A 14,536-nucleotide genomic window follows, 5' to 3' on the forward strand; every position below is an offset into this window, starting at 1 on the left:
TATATACTTGGCCTGGGACTGATGGCTTATGCCTGTGATCCTAGCTACTCAGGAAGCTGAGATCTGAGAATGGTGATCCAAAGTCAACCCAGACAGGAAAGTTCATGAGACTTTTATTAACCACCAGAAAACTGGAAGTGGAGCTGTGGCTCAAATTAAAAAAGCAATATTCTTGAGCAAAAATGGTCAGAGATAGTATCCAGGCCCTGAGTTCAAGCCCCATGACCAAACAAAAAAATATATATGTACTTGAGTATATTTGTGTAAATATTAATTTTTTACATATTAAAAGCTTATCCAAATGTCTATGTAGTGTAGAAATTGGCCTCCATTTTTCGTAGCAGAATCTCTCCTGTAATGATTCTAAGAGAGTGTTTTATTCATGCACTTTTAGTCATGCACAAATTGATGGCTCACTGACTTATTTATTTGCTCACTCATGTACTTGTTCACTCCCTGTATCCTTTGTGAGGGCTTCCTCTATGCCTAGCTCTGGGCCACTTACAATCATTTCCAGGGTAGATGAGCAGAAAATTACTCAGCCACGTGAATTTATGCAAACCATTTCTTTAAGAGTAATAGAATTGTTCTGTAATTCTGGACTTTTTGACACCAGCAACACATCTAAGGAGAGCAGGTAGGTTTCCTGTAAGCATACAAGACAACCAAGATGGCAGCCCCTTACACAAACCTAAAACACCTGCTGTTGGCTGAGTCCCCCTGGCTCCTTTGCCATCTGCTGCAAATGTCAAAAGAGCTCAGGTGATCTCCAGAAGGGCCTCTTTTTGCAGACATGAATTCCATGCTCAGATGTATTTCTGGACAGCTGAGTTCATAGAAATAGTTTCTGATTTGCTCTTGAAAAATGGTAGTTTTTTAAAAAATTGTTTTTTGTCGGTTGTGGGGCTTGAACTCAGGGCCTGGGTGCTGTCCCTGAGCTCTTCAGCTCAAGGCCACTTTGAACCACAGTGCTACTTCTGGTTTTCTGGTGGTTAATTGGAGATGAGAGTCTCATGACTTTGCTGCCCAGGCTGGCTTTGAACCATGATCCTCACATCTCAGCCTCCTGAATAGCTAGGATTACAGGAGTGAGCCACTAGCACTTGGCTATTTTGTTTCCAAGAAAAATAATCTTTGAATAAAGTCAATACTATTGAAAATTTATTTCTCTGTTATACTTTTCAAAATTCATTTGTTTGTTGTTCTGCTCTAGATCTTGGCAGTCTGAAGACTGTGTGACTATTCTAAATCTTGTTGTGAAGTCACCTTGATTGTTAAAAAAGAAAAATCTGGGTGCCGGTGGCTCATACCTGTAAATCCTTGGTACTCAGGAGGCTGAGATCTGAGGATCACTGTTGGAAGCCAACCCCTGAAGTAATATCTGTGAGACCCTTATATCCAATTAATTACCAAAAAAGCCAGAAGTTGCACTGTGGCTCAAATGGTAGAACACTAGCCTTAAACACAAAAGTTCAGGGACAGTGCCCAGGCCCTGAGTTCAAGCCCCAGGACCAGCGCACGTGCACACACACACGCAAATAGCTAAAATACCCGCAGTAATGATAGAGTACACTCGTTTAGAGGTTTTGAGGGGAAGTCAGTCCATTGGGACTGCTAATCCACAAGAACATAAATGGAAAACTCTGGTTTTCTGCAGGAGAGAAGAAACGACAGGCCTACTATAGTGAGAATTTACCTCTACAGAGAACAGAGGTGCTGCTCATGATCAAGGCCCAGCCCTAACCTCTGGGCCACCATAGGGCTCCGTGGACATCCAGTTTGGTAAACAGTGATTCCATTCCACCAAGCTCTTACAAGCTCTCTCTATGCATATGCTTTAATTTTCCCATCTATCTAACTCCTAACTGGAATTTTTGCAGTGTACATTTTCATTTGTAGTTATTTATTTCAAGGGTAAGTGCAATGTCTCAAAAAGTCAGTTCCTTCAGCCATGTGGCCTGGGTTTTAATTTGTAGCATCTCACATTATTTACTGTTTCTCACTTTATTTATTTATTTGAATATTACTTATTCAGTGGGAGAAAATGAAAATATTTGTAAAGATGATGTAACACTTCAATTTCTAATTCTCTTGAGTGATTTTACACTTTCATTATATTTCTCTATTAGAAAGTTCCATAAACTAGGAAACAAGGACACATTAATCATCTCCCTCCTCCTCCTCCTCCTCCTCTTCCTTTCTTTCTTCTTCTTCTTCCTCTCCTTCCTTCTCCTCCTCTTTCTTCTCCTCTCCCACCACCCCCTCCTTTTTTTTTTTTATCATTCTATTCCTTCTCCTCCTCTTTTTCTTCCTCTTTCTTTTTGAGTTAGGGTCTTCATGTGTTACCCAAGCTGTCCTAGAACTTCTAATCTTCCTGCCTTAGCTGTGGTATTACAGGTGTGTATTACCACACCTGGCTTGAGACAAATTCTGAAGCATGCTTTCCCCCCTCTTTTCTCAAAGATTAAAGTTTAAATGATGAGTTCTTCCTATTTTTCTCTGCAGCTGCCAACATTGTGGAATTGCAAAAACACCTCCCTTTTTTATAGCCTAACTTTGTGAGTCATTTCATGGCTTTGCCTAAGATTTCAAGTTTTAATACCAATGAAAAACACTTAGAATTTTGGAAAGTATTTCTGTTTCCACCTATTGATGGTAGATTGACTAAATCAGATTAAGGTTATTTATTGCTTGGGAGAACACCTTGACTCTGCCCTTCAAAGCTTTAGGAAATACTCTCAAATAAAGTCCTGGAGCTAGGAACTATTTATTTTATATATCGTCCTAAATAAGAAGAATAAAAAAAATAAGAGATACAGGAAAAACAATAATTGGGGACCAGTGAGCTCCAATATCCCACATTTACCCTTCATTGAAATAGGTTCTTTTTCAATGGGAATTAGTGAAGAAAATAATTGGCTAGGGCTCAAGAAAGTGCTATACATATTTAGCATCTCCTGGTTCTGTTTATCCTCAGTGAGCACATTCAGGCTGTAAAGCTGAATTTAAATTAGGAGAAATACAACAAAACGAGCCACTAAAGGGAGGGGGGCTATTAGGATGAGGAATAAAGCCACCCCAAGAACCATTACCTGGGTCTACTGTCCAATGTTTTGGAGAAAAGAAAGGCCCCCATTGTTATGGCAAAATTAAATGTATTTTGATAGTGACAGGCAGTATTTATCTATCTGTTCAATCAGAAAAAAAAAGTTGCCCTCATCACCGTAACATGCATTACGTTTTCAATTTCCTGCTAGTAGTGTTTTTTGTTTTTTTTTTTTCTCTGAATGTGCTTTTGGGTGAGACCTTCAAATTTCTCATTTCTCACAACAAAGACCACAACTCATTACAATTATGCTGATCAGTTTTTCCTCATTAAATTGAAATCCTTGGTTTTCATAGGTGACCAATCTGCTCACTTATCTTTAATGATCAGGCAGTGTTTGACAGATGTGAGCAAAGAGGGACAGATGAACTCTCAAAACGGGATTTCTCTGTCTTCTTGCTCCTCCTGTAAAAGTCCCTTTAAAAACACATGCCCATGCCTGTAATCCTAGCTCCTTAGGAGGCTGAGATCTGAGGATCATAGTTGAAGTCAGTCTGGGCAGATAAATCTGAGAGACCTGTGCCTCTAACCAGCCAAAACCTGAAAGTGGAGGTATAGTTCCAGTGGTAGAGTGCCAGCTTGAGCAGAAAAAGCTAAACAGGTACACAAGGCCCTGAATTCAAGTCTCAGTACCAGCTCAAAAAAACCCCAAACCAACCCCCCCCCCAAAAAAAAATAACAAACAAAAGACCAAAAAAAAAAAAACCAAACCAAAAAAACCCAACGCTCAGTAAGGATAAATTCCAATGTGCTGAGAAGGAGTGACATAAGTGTTGAATGTTAAGTACTGCTTGATACATTGCTGAACTAATGATAGTCATTTATCATTGTCATTCATAGTAGTCCTAACTACTGTCATTTCCCAGAAGAGAAAACTGTCCCTGGGGAGATGGGATGCCTTGTCTGGGATTGTAGGGGTGAGTGGTGATGTACTAAGGGTTACTTAGTCTTCCGTTTGTCTGACTTGAAGGCCCATGTTTTTATCCTGCCTGCCATGTGAAGATGTATCTCCCCTGCCCACCTGTTACTTCAGTGAGACTGGCTTATTATGAATGTCAGATCTGGAGTTCTGTACATTGTTTTCTATTCGATCAATGCCTTTTGCTTGTAAATAAACCCGTATCACCTCTTGATTTTACCTGGGTATTCTGAACGCTCCACTTGAATATCTTCTCAAGATTTACTTATGTTGTTATGTATTCTAGGTAGAAAAGGCTGGGTGCTGAGCTAAATGGAAATCAGAGCAAGGTCTTTATAGGTAAAGGATGAGATCTAACTGCTTTAGTCAATGGCCCACTTTTGCGCACTTGAGCCCGAACCTGGCCTTTCTCATTGTTCTGAACTGAGACTTTCCATTTGTCCTTATCTTTGATCTAGTTCTCCTTTCTTTCTTATTGGCCTTTTAAAGAATATGAATCATAGCTGGGCACCTGTGGCTTGTGCCTGTAATCTATGCTACTCAAGAGGCTGAGATCTGAGTACTGCAGTTCGAAGTCAGTCTGGGCAAGCAAGTCTGTGAGACTTTTATCTCTAATGAAATCAAAGAAAAAGCCAGAAGTGGTGCTGTGGGTCAAATGGTAGAGTGCTAGCCTTGAGCAAAAGAAGCTCAGGAACAGCACCCAGGCCCAGAGTTTAAACTTCAGGGCCAGCAAAAAAAAAAAAAAAGAAAGAAAGAAAAAAGAAAAAGAAAAAAGAATATAAATCATGTCCACAACTTATGGACCAAAGAAGAGAGTGGAAGGCATTTTTAGGCATATGGTATACCTAAGAACCTGAATGATTATGTGGACGTTGACCGCTAACATATTAATTTCATTAATTTAACATATTTAATATGTTCCCTTCTTTGATAAGGCTTTGCTTAGCTAGAAAAATAGCTTGCGAAAGAGCTCATGTAGTTCTTGAAATGCTGAGTCATAATCCAGCATTTTCTTCCCTACCTGCCATTCTCAAGTTGGAAAAAATGTTAACATAAATATCTGTTTTCTTCCCTGAATTTCTACTAAATACTAAATATTAAAAAGGATATAATCTTGCTGAAACTTGATTTGGTTGAGGCTGTTTATAAATTAATAACTCTTTCCCTCAATTGTAACAACTGAGAACATGGTTAACATTTGTAAATTAGAGTATCTTTAACAATTGATATGTGTATTAATGTGGCATTTTAATAGTATTTTTTCTCTTGCCTGTCAGAAAACAGGCAATGTTATTTGCAATTAGTGGTTTCTGAGACTCAAAAATTCAGTAGTAATTTCTGGTTTTCTCCGAACAGTTTTACCTCATTGGAGGAACAGCTCTTTAAGGGAAAGATCTGGAAGCATTGAGGCCTTATCATGGTTCATTAATCAATTCTGACATCATTTTGCTATAGCCTAATTCCAAAGCCTGCCAGAAGACTGGGATAGGCTTTCGGTCTAGCTCTGAAGCATGCATCTGTTTGCTCATGGCCAATATACCTTGCTGGTTCCCCTGGCCCCTGACACCTTTAAGACCAATTTTTTCAAGCAAGGCACAGTATAGATTGTAACTGGGGCTTGAACTGAGGGCCTAAGTGCTGTCTCAGATTTTTGCTCAAGGCTAGTGCCATGAGCTAGTCTCATGGACTTTCCTGTCTGGGCTCCTAAGTTGGTAGAATTACAGGTGTGAGTCACCAGAGCCTGGCCATGAGCTAGATTTTTCAAGAGACTCTCTTATAGCTAGACACTTTGTTGAAACTTCTTCTAGCGGGAGAAACTGAGAGAAAGTGAGGAAAGAGGGGACATTGTCCAAAAAGGAATGCACTCATTACCTAACTTACGTAACTGTAATCCCTCTGTATATCACCTTTACAATAACAATAAAAAATTAAAAAAAGAGAAACTTCCTCTCCAGTTCCTTTGATCTGCCTACATAAGAATGCTGAAAATGGAAATTAAAATTCTTATTGTTTATTTGGTAAAGTTTATATCTCTCTACAGTTTCCAAGTAGATATATGTGTCTATGTGTGTGTATATATAGGTGAAAAAACATATGAACGTATATATGTGTGTGTATGTGTGTACAGGCTAGGAAAATGACATAACATATTCATAGTCTCATAGCTGATAAATAGCCACATTTGCGTTTAAAAACACATGTTTGACTGGGTGCCAGTGGCTCATGCCTGTAATCCTTGCTACTCAGGAGGCTGATATTTGAGGATCATGGTTTAAAGAGCCATCCCAAGCAGGAAAGTCTCTGAGAACTCTTATTACCAAAACAGGGAAAGTGGAACTATGGTTCAAGTGGTAGAGCAGTAACGTTGAGCAAAACAAGCTCAGGGACAATGCTAATTCTTGAGTTCAGCCCCAGTATTGGCTCAAAGACAAAACAAAACAAAAAAATCATGTCTTAGTTGCTACATTTTCGATTGGAGGTGTTATTTTACTTCATTATTTCAAATCAGAAGAACATCTGCATATGAACATTAAATTTCATTAACTTTAAGATAATTATTATTACTATCAGTAATAGTAGTAGTGGTGGTGGTGGTACTGGGGTTTGAACTCAGCACCATGAATTTACTAGGTACATACTCTACCATTTCCCCCAGTCCTTGTTTTGAATAAGATGTCCTATTTTTGCCTGGACCAGTCTGAATCACAAGCAGTATCACATCCAGCTGGGTGTTTCCCTAGTCTCTCTCCCATCTTGGGCTGTCCTGAATCACAATTTCCCAATCTTGAGCAGCTAGGATGATAGCCAAGCACCTGGCTGATTCCTGTGTATGTGTAACCACATTTGAAAGCAATTTGTTCCCATGGCCTTTCGGTTGAGTGTGCTTATTCTGTGCTGGTGGTGTTCCTGCCTTCCAACCTATCTCCTCACCAGCCCATGGTTGTGGAATAGAGACTGGCCACTGCCAAAGGCTTTGTGCAATCAAGGGTATCTACTCCATTTTCATCATGGCCTTGTGGTCATTTTAAGCAGCAACCTCTAGCCACAGCAAAGCCTTCTGTCTCGCCAAATATGCTCTGTTCAGCCTTCAGTTAGTCATATAATAGTTTGTGTGGTGTTGAGTAAATTTAGTGGGTTAGTCTCTTTTCTCTTTTTTCTTTCCTTTTTGTGCCTATCCTGGGGCTTGAACTTAGGGCCTGGGCACTGTCCCTAAGCTTTTTGTTCATGGCTGGCACTCTACCACTGGAGCCATACCTCTATTTTCAGCTTGTTGTGGTTCATTGGAGTCTCATGGACTTTAGTCTCATGGTTGGTTAGGATTACAGGTGTGGACCACCAGTGAGCTGTTTTCTTTTTTTTTGGGGTCCGGTCGTGGGGCCTGAACTCTGGGCCTGGGCGCTGTCCCTCAGCTCTTCAGCCCAAGGCTAGCGCTCTACCACTTGAGCCACAATGCCACTTCCGGCTTTTTTCTTTTTGCTTATGTGGTGCTGAAGAATTGAACCCAGGGCTTCATGCATGCAAGGCAAGCGCTCTACCACTGAGCCACCTTCCCAGCCCCAGCTGTTTTCTTTTATACATGCAAAATAAATGTTTTTTGGAAGGTTGGTTCATGCCTGTAATTTCAGAATTTGAGAGGCTGAAGTTCATGAGTTTAGGGCCAGTCTGAATTGCAAGGTAAGGATCTAGCTCAAAATAGAAAAAAAAAAATCCATACCAACAAACAAAAAGAGAAAAAGAAAACAGCAAAGTAATGATACATAGTTGCATTTTACTTTCAGTTGACTGTTCCTTTAAAGATGGAAGTGGGGGGGGGGGGGCGGGCTCTGACTTTACTGCTACTGCTCAGGAAATCTCCACAGCAGGCCAGGGCTTAATTTCATCAGGAAACATTCTGAGCTTCAGTTAAAATGTAAAATGCTTCCTTAACCCCAGGATAAAATAAAATTTCATTTGCTTTTACTTTTCTGTAATAATGCCAATAAGGAGATATTGCCAGGGGCATAAGGGAAACCAACTCCACAGCAGAACAAATCGATGGTAAATCTACTTGCCAAATCAGGAGCATATGGAGTGTCACTAGCACACACACACACACACACACACACACACACACCACAGACACACAGATATCATCCTCCTCAGAACCCCCCACATCGCCCCTCTCCTCTCCTCACCCTTATACTTCCCTACTCCTTCCCACTCCCTTCATCTTTCCCCATTTTCCCCCTTCACACCTCCCCTTACACACACCCCTTCCAACCCCCTGAAAGCCCCCCCCCCCCCATAGAACTATCTGGGATAAGTTGGTTGAATGTCAGTAAAATAACACCCTACTAAGATTCACACACTTTCACACTGCTCACAGATGCACAGACTTTCCCACAAGTCTGTGTGAAATTATGAATGAGAGCCTTACTATCCCGATGGACGGGCAGCGAGAAGAGATGATTGCATGTCTGACACCGTTCTACGCGCCTTGATCCTAGGAACTGGTGCCCTTGTCACCCCATTGTTTCAGAAGAAGAAGACAGGAGGACAGGAAGTTAGTTGCCCAGGGTCTCATAGATGGTGAACAACACTCTGGTTCCAGAACCTATTCTCATGGCCTGTGCATTACACTGCCTACTGTGCTGTATCTCCAAACTTGACAAAGCACTGAGCAATGGTCATGATGAAGACAGTGATGATGATGATGGCAGCCATTGCACGGCCAGAGGTTTCTTTCTTCACATACTATCTCAGTTAATCCTCACAACCCAGGGGCTTAGAGTTTATTATTCATATTCTGTAAGTCAGGAAAACAGGCTGAGAAGGCTCATGAAATTTTACTCGAGGTCACATAGGCCACGCAAGGATTCAAATGCCATCTCTAGTGTTGATTCCAGTGCCTGTCATTCTCACATATGTCCCAATCAAGTAAAGAGAACTAGAATGTTCTCAGCAGCACCATAACGAATGTCAGTTTCATAGCCATTAATTACCCAGAGGACATTTGCTACCTTGCCATGTTAGAGCAAAGTTTGGAATGATCATTTAAAATCCAAAAAAGAAAAAAAATATACCCAACAACCCTAGGTAAGACATAAACATTGTTACTTTAGCATATGGTATCTGTAGGAATTAGTAACTATTGACTACTGTCTATCTTTTGAATTAATGGCTATGAATAGGCAGAGTTAGAAAACTATGAAAACAACTAAACATTTCCTCTCTATTTGCTTATAATAGTGACTGGGAGAACAAAGGAGCAAAAAATAATCCTTCTGTATCTGACACTTTTCTCTTCTTTAGATTTACTGAGATCAAGTTATAGGAAACACCACCAGATTCTGACACAAAGAAGCAGAACAGCAAGCGTCAGGTGGTATGATTTCCTCCTATTGAGAGCCAGCAGACTGAAGGAAGCTTCCAGTCCAATGAGAAGCAGTCCCAGGACCACTTGGTATGGAAGCATTGGCCTCCACAATTGCCTAACAAGGTTCCATCTGAACTAGAAGCATGAAGATGAGGCCCTTGTCCCAAGATGACCAGAAAGCCTCAGCCCGATCTCCGGTAGGACTGGAGTCAAAGTCATCCTCTCACTCTCTTTCTGTTCCAGGAAGCCAAGAGAAACATGGCCAGTAGAAGCTGAGGATGAGCTCATTTTGGAACAGAAGCCTCTATCTGGTGTCTTCTCTACAGACGAACCCTCTCTAGTATATCAGGAAAATAAGCTTTTGCAACTTAGTTTTAGATTTTAAGGTTATTATGAATGGGACATTTTCCAAGTGTATGAAATAGTTGATGTCAAGAACTCCGATGAAAAAGTCTCTAAACACATGTGTACCTTGCTAGGAAAATTCTACGGAAGTTTTGAACAACTTGAAATTGAAGAGAGTATTGCCTTATTGTGAGCAAGGATAGCTGTAGCAAACTGGCTTCAACATATGCTTATATTTTGGAACATATTCACAACAAGCCAAACACACACACACACACACACACACACACACACACACACACACACACAAGCAATAAGCCTTTCTTTGTTCTCTGTACTTGGGATGTCTGCATGGTTCTCTGGCAAAGTCTAATAATCTTTTACACACACACACACACACACACACACACATACGCACACGCACATGCACGCACGCACCAACTAATTTCTGCTTCTCTTTTTTGGTGGTAGGGGTTCACAGTCACTTGTAAAGATTACAACAGAAAGAGTGATGCACACAGCTGACCAGTTCATCAATTGAAAATGTTTTAGTTGGACTCTTTCTGCACATGTGTTTATAAAAAAATGACAAGACTTCATGAGAAGGTACTACTGATGTACTGAATGTACTTTTTTTTTTCTTTACTTTAGGAGTTTTATGTTCCTTATCAGACTGTCATAACACGAGTTGGGTGCTGGTAGCTCAGATCTGTAGTTCTAGTTACTCAAGAAGCTGAGATCTGAGGATCACAGTTTAAACTCAGTGTGTGCAGGAAAGTATATGAGATTCTTATCTCCAATTAACCAGCAAAACCCCCCAAAAGTGATAGAGCACTAGTCTTGAGCAAAAAAGCTCAGGGATAGATCTCAGGTTCTGAGTTCAAGCCCCAGGATGGACACACACATAAATATACACACACAAAACCCTTTCAACATAAAAAAGAAACAGCCCCCCCACAATCGAGAGTCCCATCATAATACAATTTTTAAAACAAAAAATTTTTAAGGTAAAGTCAACTTTTATGCAACCTAGAAGATACCAATCAATTTTCTGCTCTGGAGATAGGCCTGGGGGACATGGCCCTGCAACTCAGAGTAGAGAAGGCTGGAAATCTAGGGCCCTGACAGTCTAATTGGCTAAACTGATATGTCATTAAGATATCAGAGGAGTAAGCTAATAATTCCTTCTAAACAGTTAGGCAATTCTCCATCACAAACACTCAACTTGTGGGAAATAATCCTGCATTTCTCTTGAATATTGGAGTAGACTAAAAAAAAAAAAAAGGTCAGAGGGACATCACATCAGTGGATGTGGTTTCCATTTGGAACTCTAACGTTTACATCTGAAGGGCTACCTGCCTGTGGGGTGTTCTAATTCTGGCCACAGCTCCAGTTAACTGCATTCAGCCCTGACCTGATGTAAGTATGAGTTATAGCTATTAAAAACAACTTTTCCTTCATCCCAATATCCCACCCTTCCAGAAATCTTAATAGGCTTTGGAGAGTCTCTATTTCAAGCCTGCTGCATAAAACAATCCTTTGATGAAAAGGGATTAGAACAAGGGTTAAAGCAGACACTGAAAGGTTACTGTGGAGGGCACAGCACGCGTGCGACCCTCCTTTAGTATGGGTGGTGTGCACGTGTGATAAGATGATTCATTACACGAGGCCTCTCTTTGACAAGCTCCATCGTTCAGCCCTGGGGCGCCTGACGGGACAATTCTGCACCCGCCCAGGAAATATAACAAGGTCAGCCTTTTTTTTCTCTGGGACATAGATGGAGATGGTTTAGCTTATAATGCATCTTTGTTTACTCTTTATGTAAAATTAAAAAAAAAAAAAACCTAGGGCTTAAGACAGTTCCTTCGCTTCCCAGAGCAAGAGTGCCAGGCAAATAATAACTCCAAGAGGAAAAATCTGGGCAAGGATGCCAAATAGCACACTGGAGACCCCACGGTACTGATCACTGAGGGTGGGCACCCCTGAGCCATGAGCTTCAACTCTTTCTTTTCCTTTCCTTTCCTTGTCTTTCCTTTTCCCTTTCCTTTTCCCTTTTCTTTTCCTTCTTTTTAGTACTAGTCCTGGGGCTTGAACTTAGGGCCTGGGCACTATCCCTGAGCTTCTTTTGTACAAGGCTAGTGCTTTATCACTTGAGCCAAAGTTCCACTTGTGGCTTTTTTTTTTAGTAGTTTATTGGAGATAACAGTCTTGTGGCCTTTTCTGTTCAGCTTGGCTTTGAACCTGGCTTTCAGAGTAGCTAGGATTATAGGCATGAGCACCATGCCAACTCTGGTTTGTTTGCTGAAGGAGCTCTGAGGCTTGCTGGGGAGAGGGTGTGTGTGGGGGAGGGGAGATGGGGGTGGAAGATGGGATGAGCTGAGGCTCTGTCACTGTCATCTAGGTGAACATGACATAGGTGTTAGAAATTGTAAGGTGTGGGCACTCTCCTGACTTGGGGATGGTTTAGTGGCCCTGATGGGCTGAAGATAATCTACAAACACCAGAGAAACTTCCCCCCTCTTCTGCGGGAGGCCGGAACACCAAGGCAGACTTGCAGCTGGCATCTGTCTAACATGTCCTTTCTTTTTGTTGTTTTTATGGACCTTCTTCACGCATTCAGAAGTTGACTTTATTGAGGCCAGCTTAGCAACCTTATAGCAATTAGGAAAGGAAACTTACCAGTTTCCCCATGGTATCCATGACTTTCCTTTCTTCAGAGAGTGAAAAAATTTTTTAAATAAAAGCCAACTTGAAATCTTTGTCCCGAAATTTAACTTTTTTGTTTGTTTGTGTGTTTCAAATAACATTCCAGAACTAGAAGGGAACTTCCTCCACTATGGTCATAACAAGTCTTCATATGCAAATTAAAAATAAATAAAACTTTGACATGGTAGGGGAAGGAAAGAAAATAAAAATAAAACCTTGCTTCTAAAATATAGAAACACCTCTCAACCCTTCTCCTGTTTTTGACATTGCGGGTAAACATTATTTATATGTCTCCAATAGATGCAGTTCCATGTCGCTGTCATGCAAAAGCAATTCATTTGCTCTCTGAGTTCAGTCTGCCATAAAAATGCACTCTGGCTCCCATCTCCCACTCACCTGTCCTTGTGCATTAGTAACTAGTTGACCTGTGACCCCCTGAAGACTGGAGATGGCATTGCCAAAGGCCTGCGAGCTGGCTACGGAGCCCATAGCCACTGCAGCTGCCGCCGCCTGACTTGCTAGCGGATTATTAACCAGCTGTAAAGAAAGAAAACATCAGGGTAAAAACCACCATGACACAGCACAGGGACACAGCATTAACTCGGGGGAGGGGGGGGGTCACTCCTGCCCCAGGTTGCTCATGCAAAGGCCCCTAAACCCACCAGAAGAGCCTAGGGGAACAACAAGCCCCTTCTGAAGCTGTGGGCTGGTGGAAGTTGGAAAGGGGGCTGGAGGGGAAAGCATTCTTCATCAGCACTGGCTGTCTAGTTAGAGGGTGGGCTTAGGGTCAGCTCAGGAGGGAAGGAGCCTCAACCTGGCTTGGGAGGGGGTGCTGAGAGATGACTTCAAAGAATTCCTTGGATTTTCTTCTCTGGTCTTTGTAAACCCCAAGGAAATGTCTGCTTTCCTTGAAGTCATCAAGGAAGTCTGGGTGGTGGTGGGGAGGGTGTGTGTGAATTGATTCGTAAGGCTTTTGTAAATGAATTTTATTATTTCCGCGTATGAATTCAAGTTTCCTTTAGGGTACTTGAGTGAGGTAGTTGTCTCACCTCACTTCCTACAGGGGAAGAAGAAAAGCAAAGTTCATAGAACAGGAAATCCCATACTCTGTGCTCTCAGAGGGCCTTGTGGGACTTTTTGGTGGCTTCTTCTGACCATGAGATTCAAGGTCAATGAGAAAAGTCCTTTGGTGACCACTGAGGTTGACTTTGGGTTGCTGTTTCAGCTAACCTACAGCCTGCTTTTGGCTTCTTTTCTTGGGACAGCAGTAGAACAGGGAGGAAGAAAGAGACAGGGGAAAGAGACCAGTCTGGGAAGAAGGCTATGGCTGCCAAATCTATTTCTCCATGGAGACCAGTTCAATATTCTTTATCCTGCCAATTTTCCACGCCACAGGTTTTCAGGCCTTCTGACCATGAGGCAGAAGTGTGGCTTGAACTAAAATCTGCATTTAGGTTAATGACTAGATATAAATTCAAGAAACATTTAAACTATTTTCACAGTATTGGTTTTGATACATGAATTTCATTTGTATTTATTCTAGGGTGTTATTTTTTTTCTCCCTCTATAGTTTCTCCCAAGTACAACAATTGCTGTGTATAATAATGTATTTCCTATCACTGGGTCCCACATCCATGAAATTCCTGCATTTTAGTAGAAACCTGCCAAGACTCAGACTTGGTGGAAAAAAAATTAATGCCATATTTAATTCAAGTCCTGGAAGCTCTTCTAAAAAATGTTTCTTTTTCTTTTTCTTAAAACTTTCTTCTTTACCCTCTTCAGTCTCTGTTTCAATTTCTTTTTTCCTCTTCTCTTTTTTATGTTTCTTATGACAATTCCTTCAAGAAATTGCCCTAATCTGATGAACAACAAAATACAAATCATCAGAGGAAATTAAAAATACTAAATATTCTTCTTTCATTAATGTGATATCCTTGTCTTACTGGCTTCTTTGTTTACTTATAACCAAATCATAGAACTAGTTCTACATACAGTGATTCTGTGGACCTAGTGCATTGTTTTAATAACAAAAACCTATCTTAGGCTCATTATTTTATGTCTTTTGCTTTTATCTCTCTCCTAAAAAATTTAACAGATAATATTT

General features: G+C 41.0%; 1 protein-coding gene across 1 annotated transcript in view; it reads right to left on the minus strand.

Annotated features, from left to right (window-relative positions):
• The window catches only part of Pou6f2 (POU class 6 homeobox 2), a 398,663-nt gene that overhangs the window by 38,115 nt on the left and 346,012 nt on the right, over window positions 1-14,536 (minus strand). Inside the window, 1 exon segment of the mRNA XM_042695117.1 lies at window positions 12,829-12,969. Coding sequence (XP_042551051.1) covers window positions 12,829-12,969 — 141 coding nt within the window.

This window comes from Dipodomys spectabilis, unplaced genomic scaffold (assembly GCF_019054845.1).
Source record: "Dipodomys spectabilis isolate Male_0828 unplaced genomic scaffold, ASM1905484v1 ptg000178l, whole genome shotgun sequence".
Lineage (NCBI taxonomy): Eukaryota > Metazoa > Chordata > Mammalia > Rodentia > Heteromyidae > Dipodomys > Dipodomys spectabilis.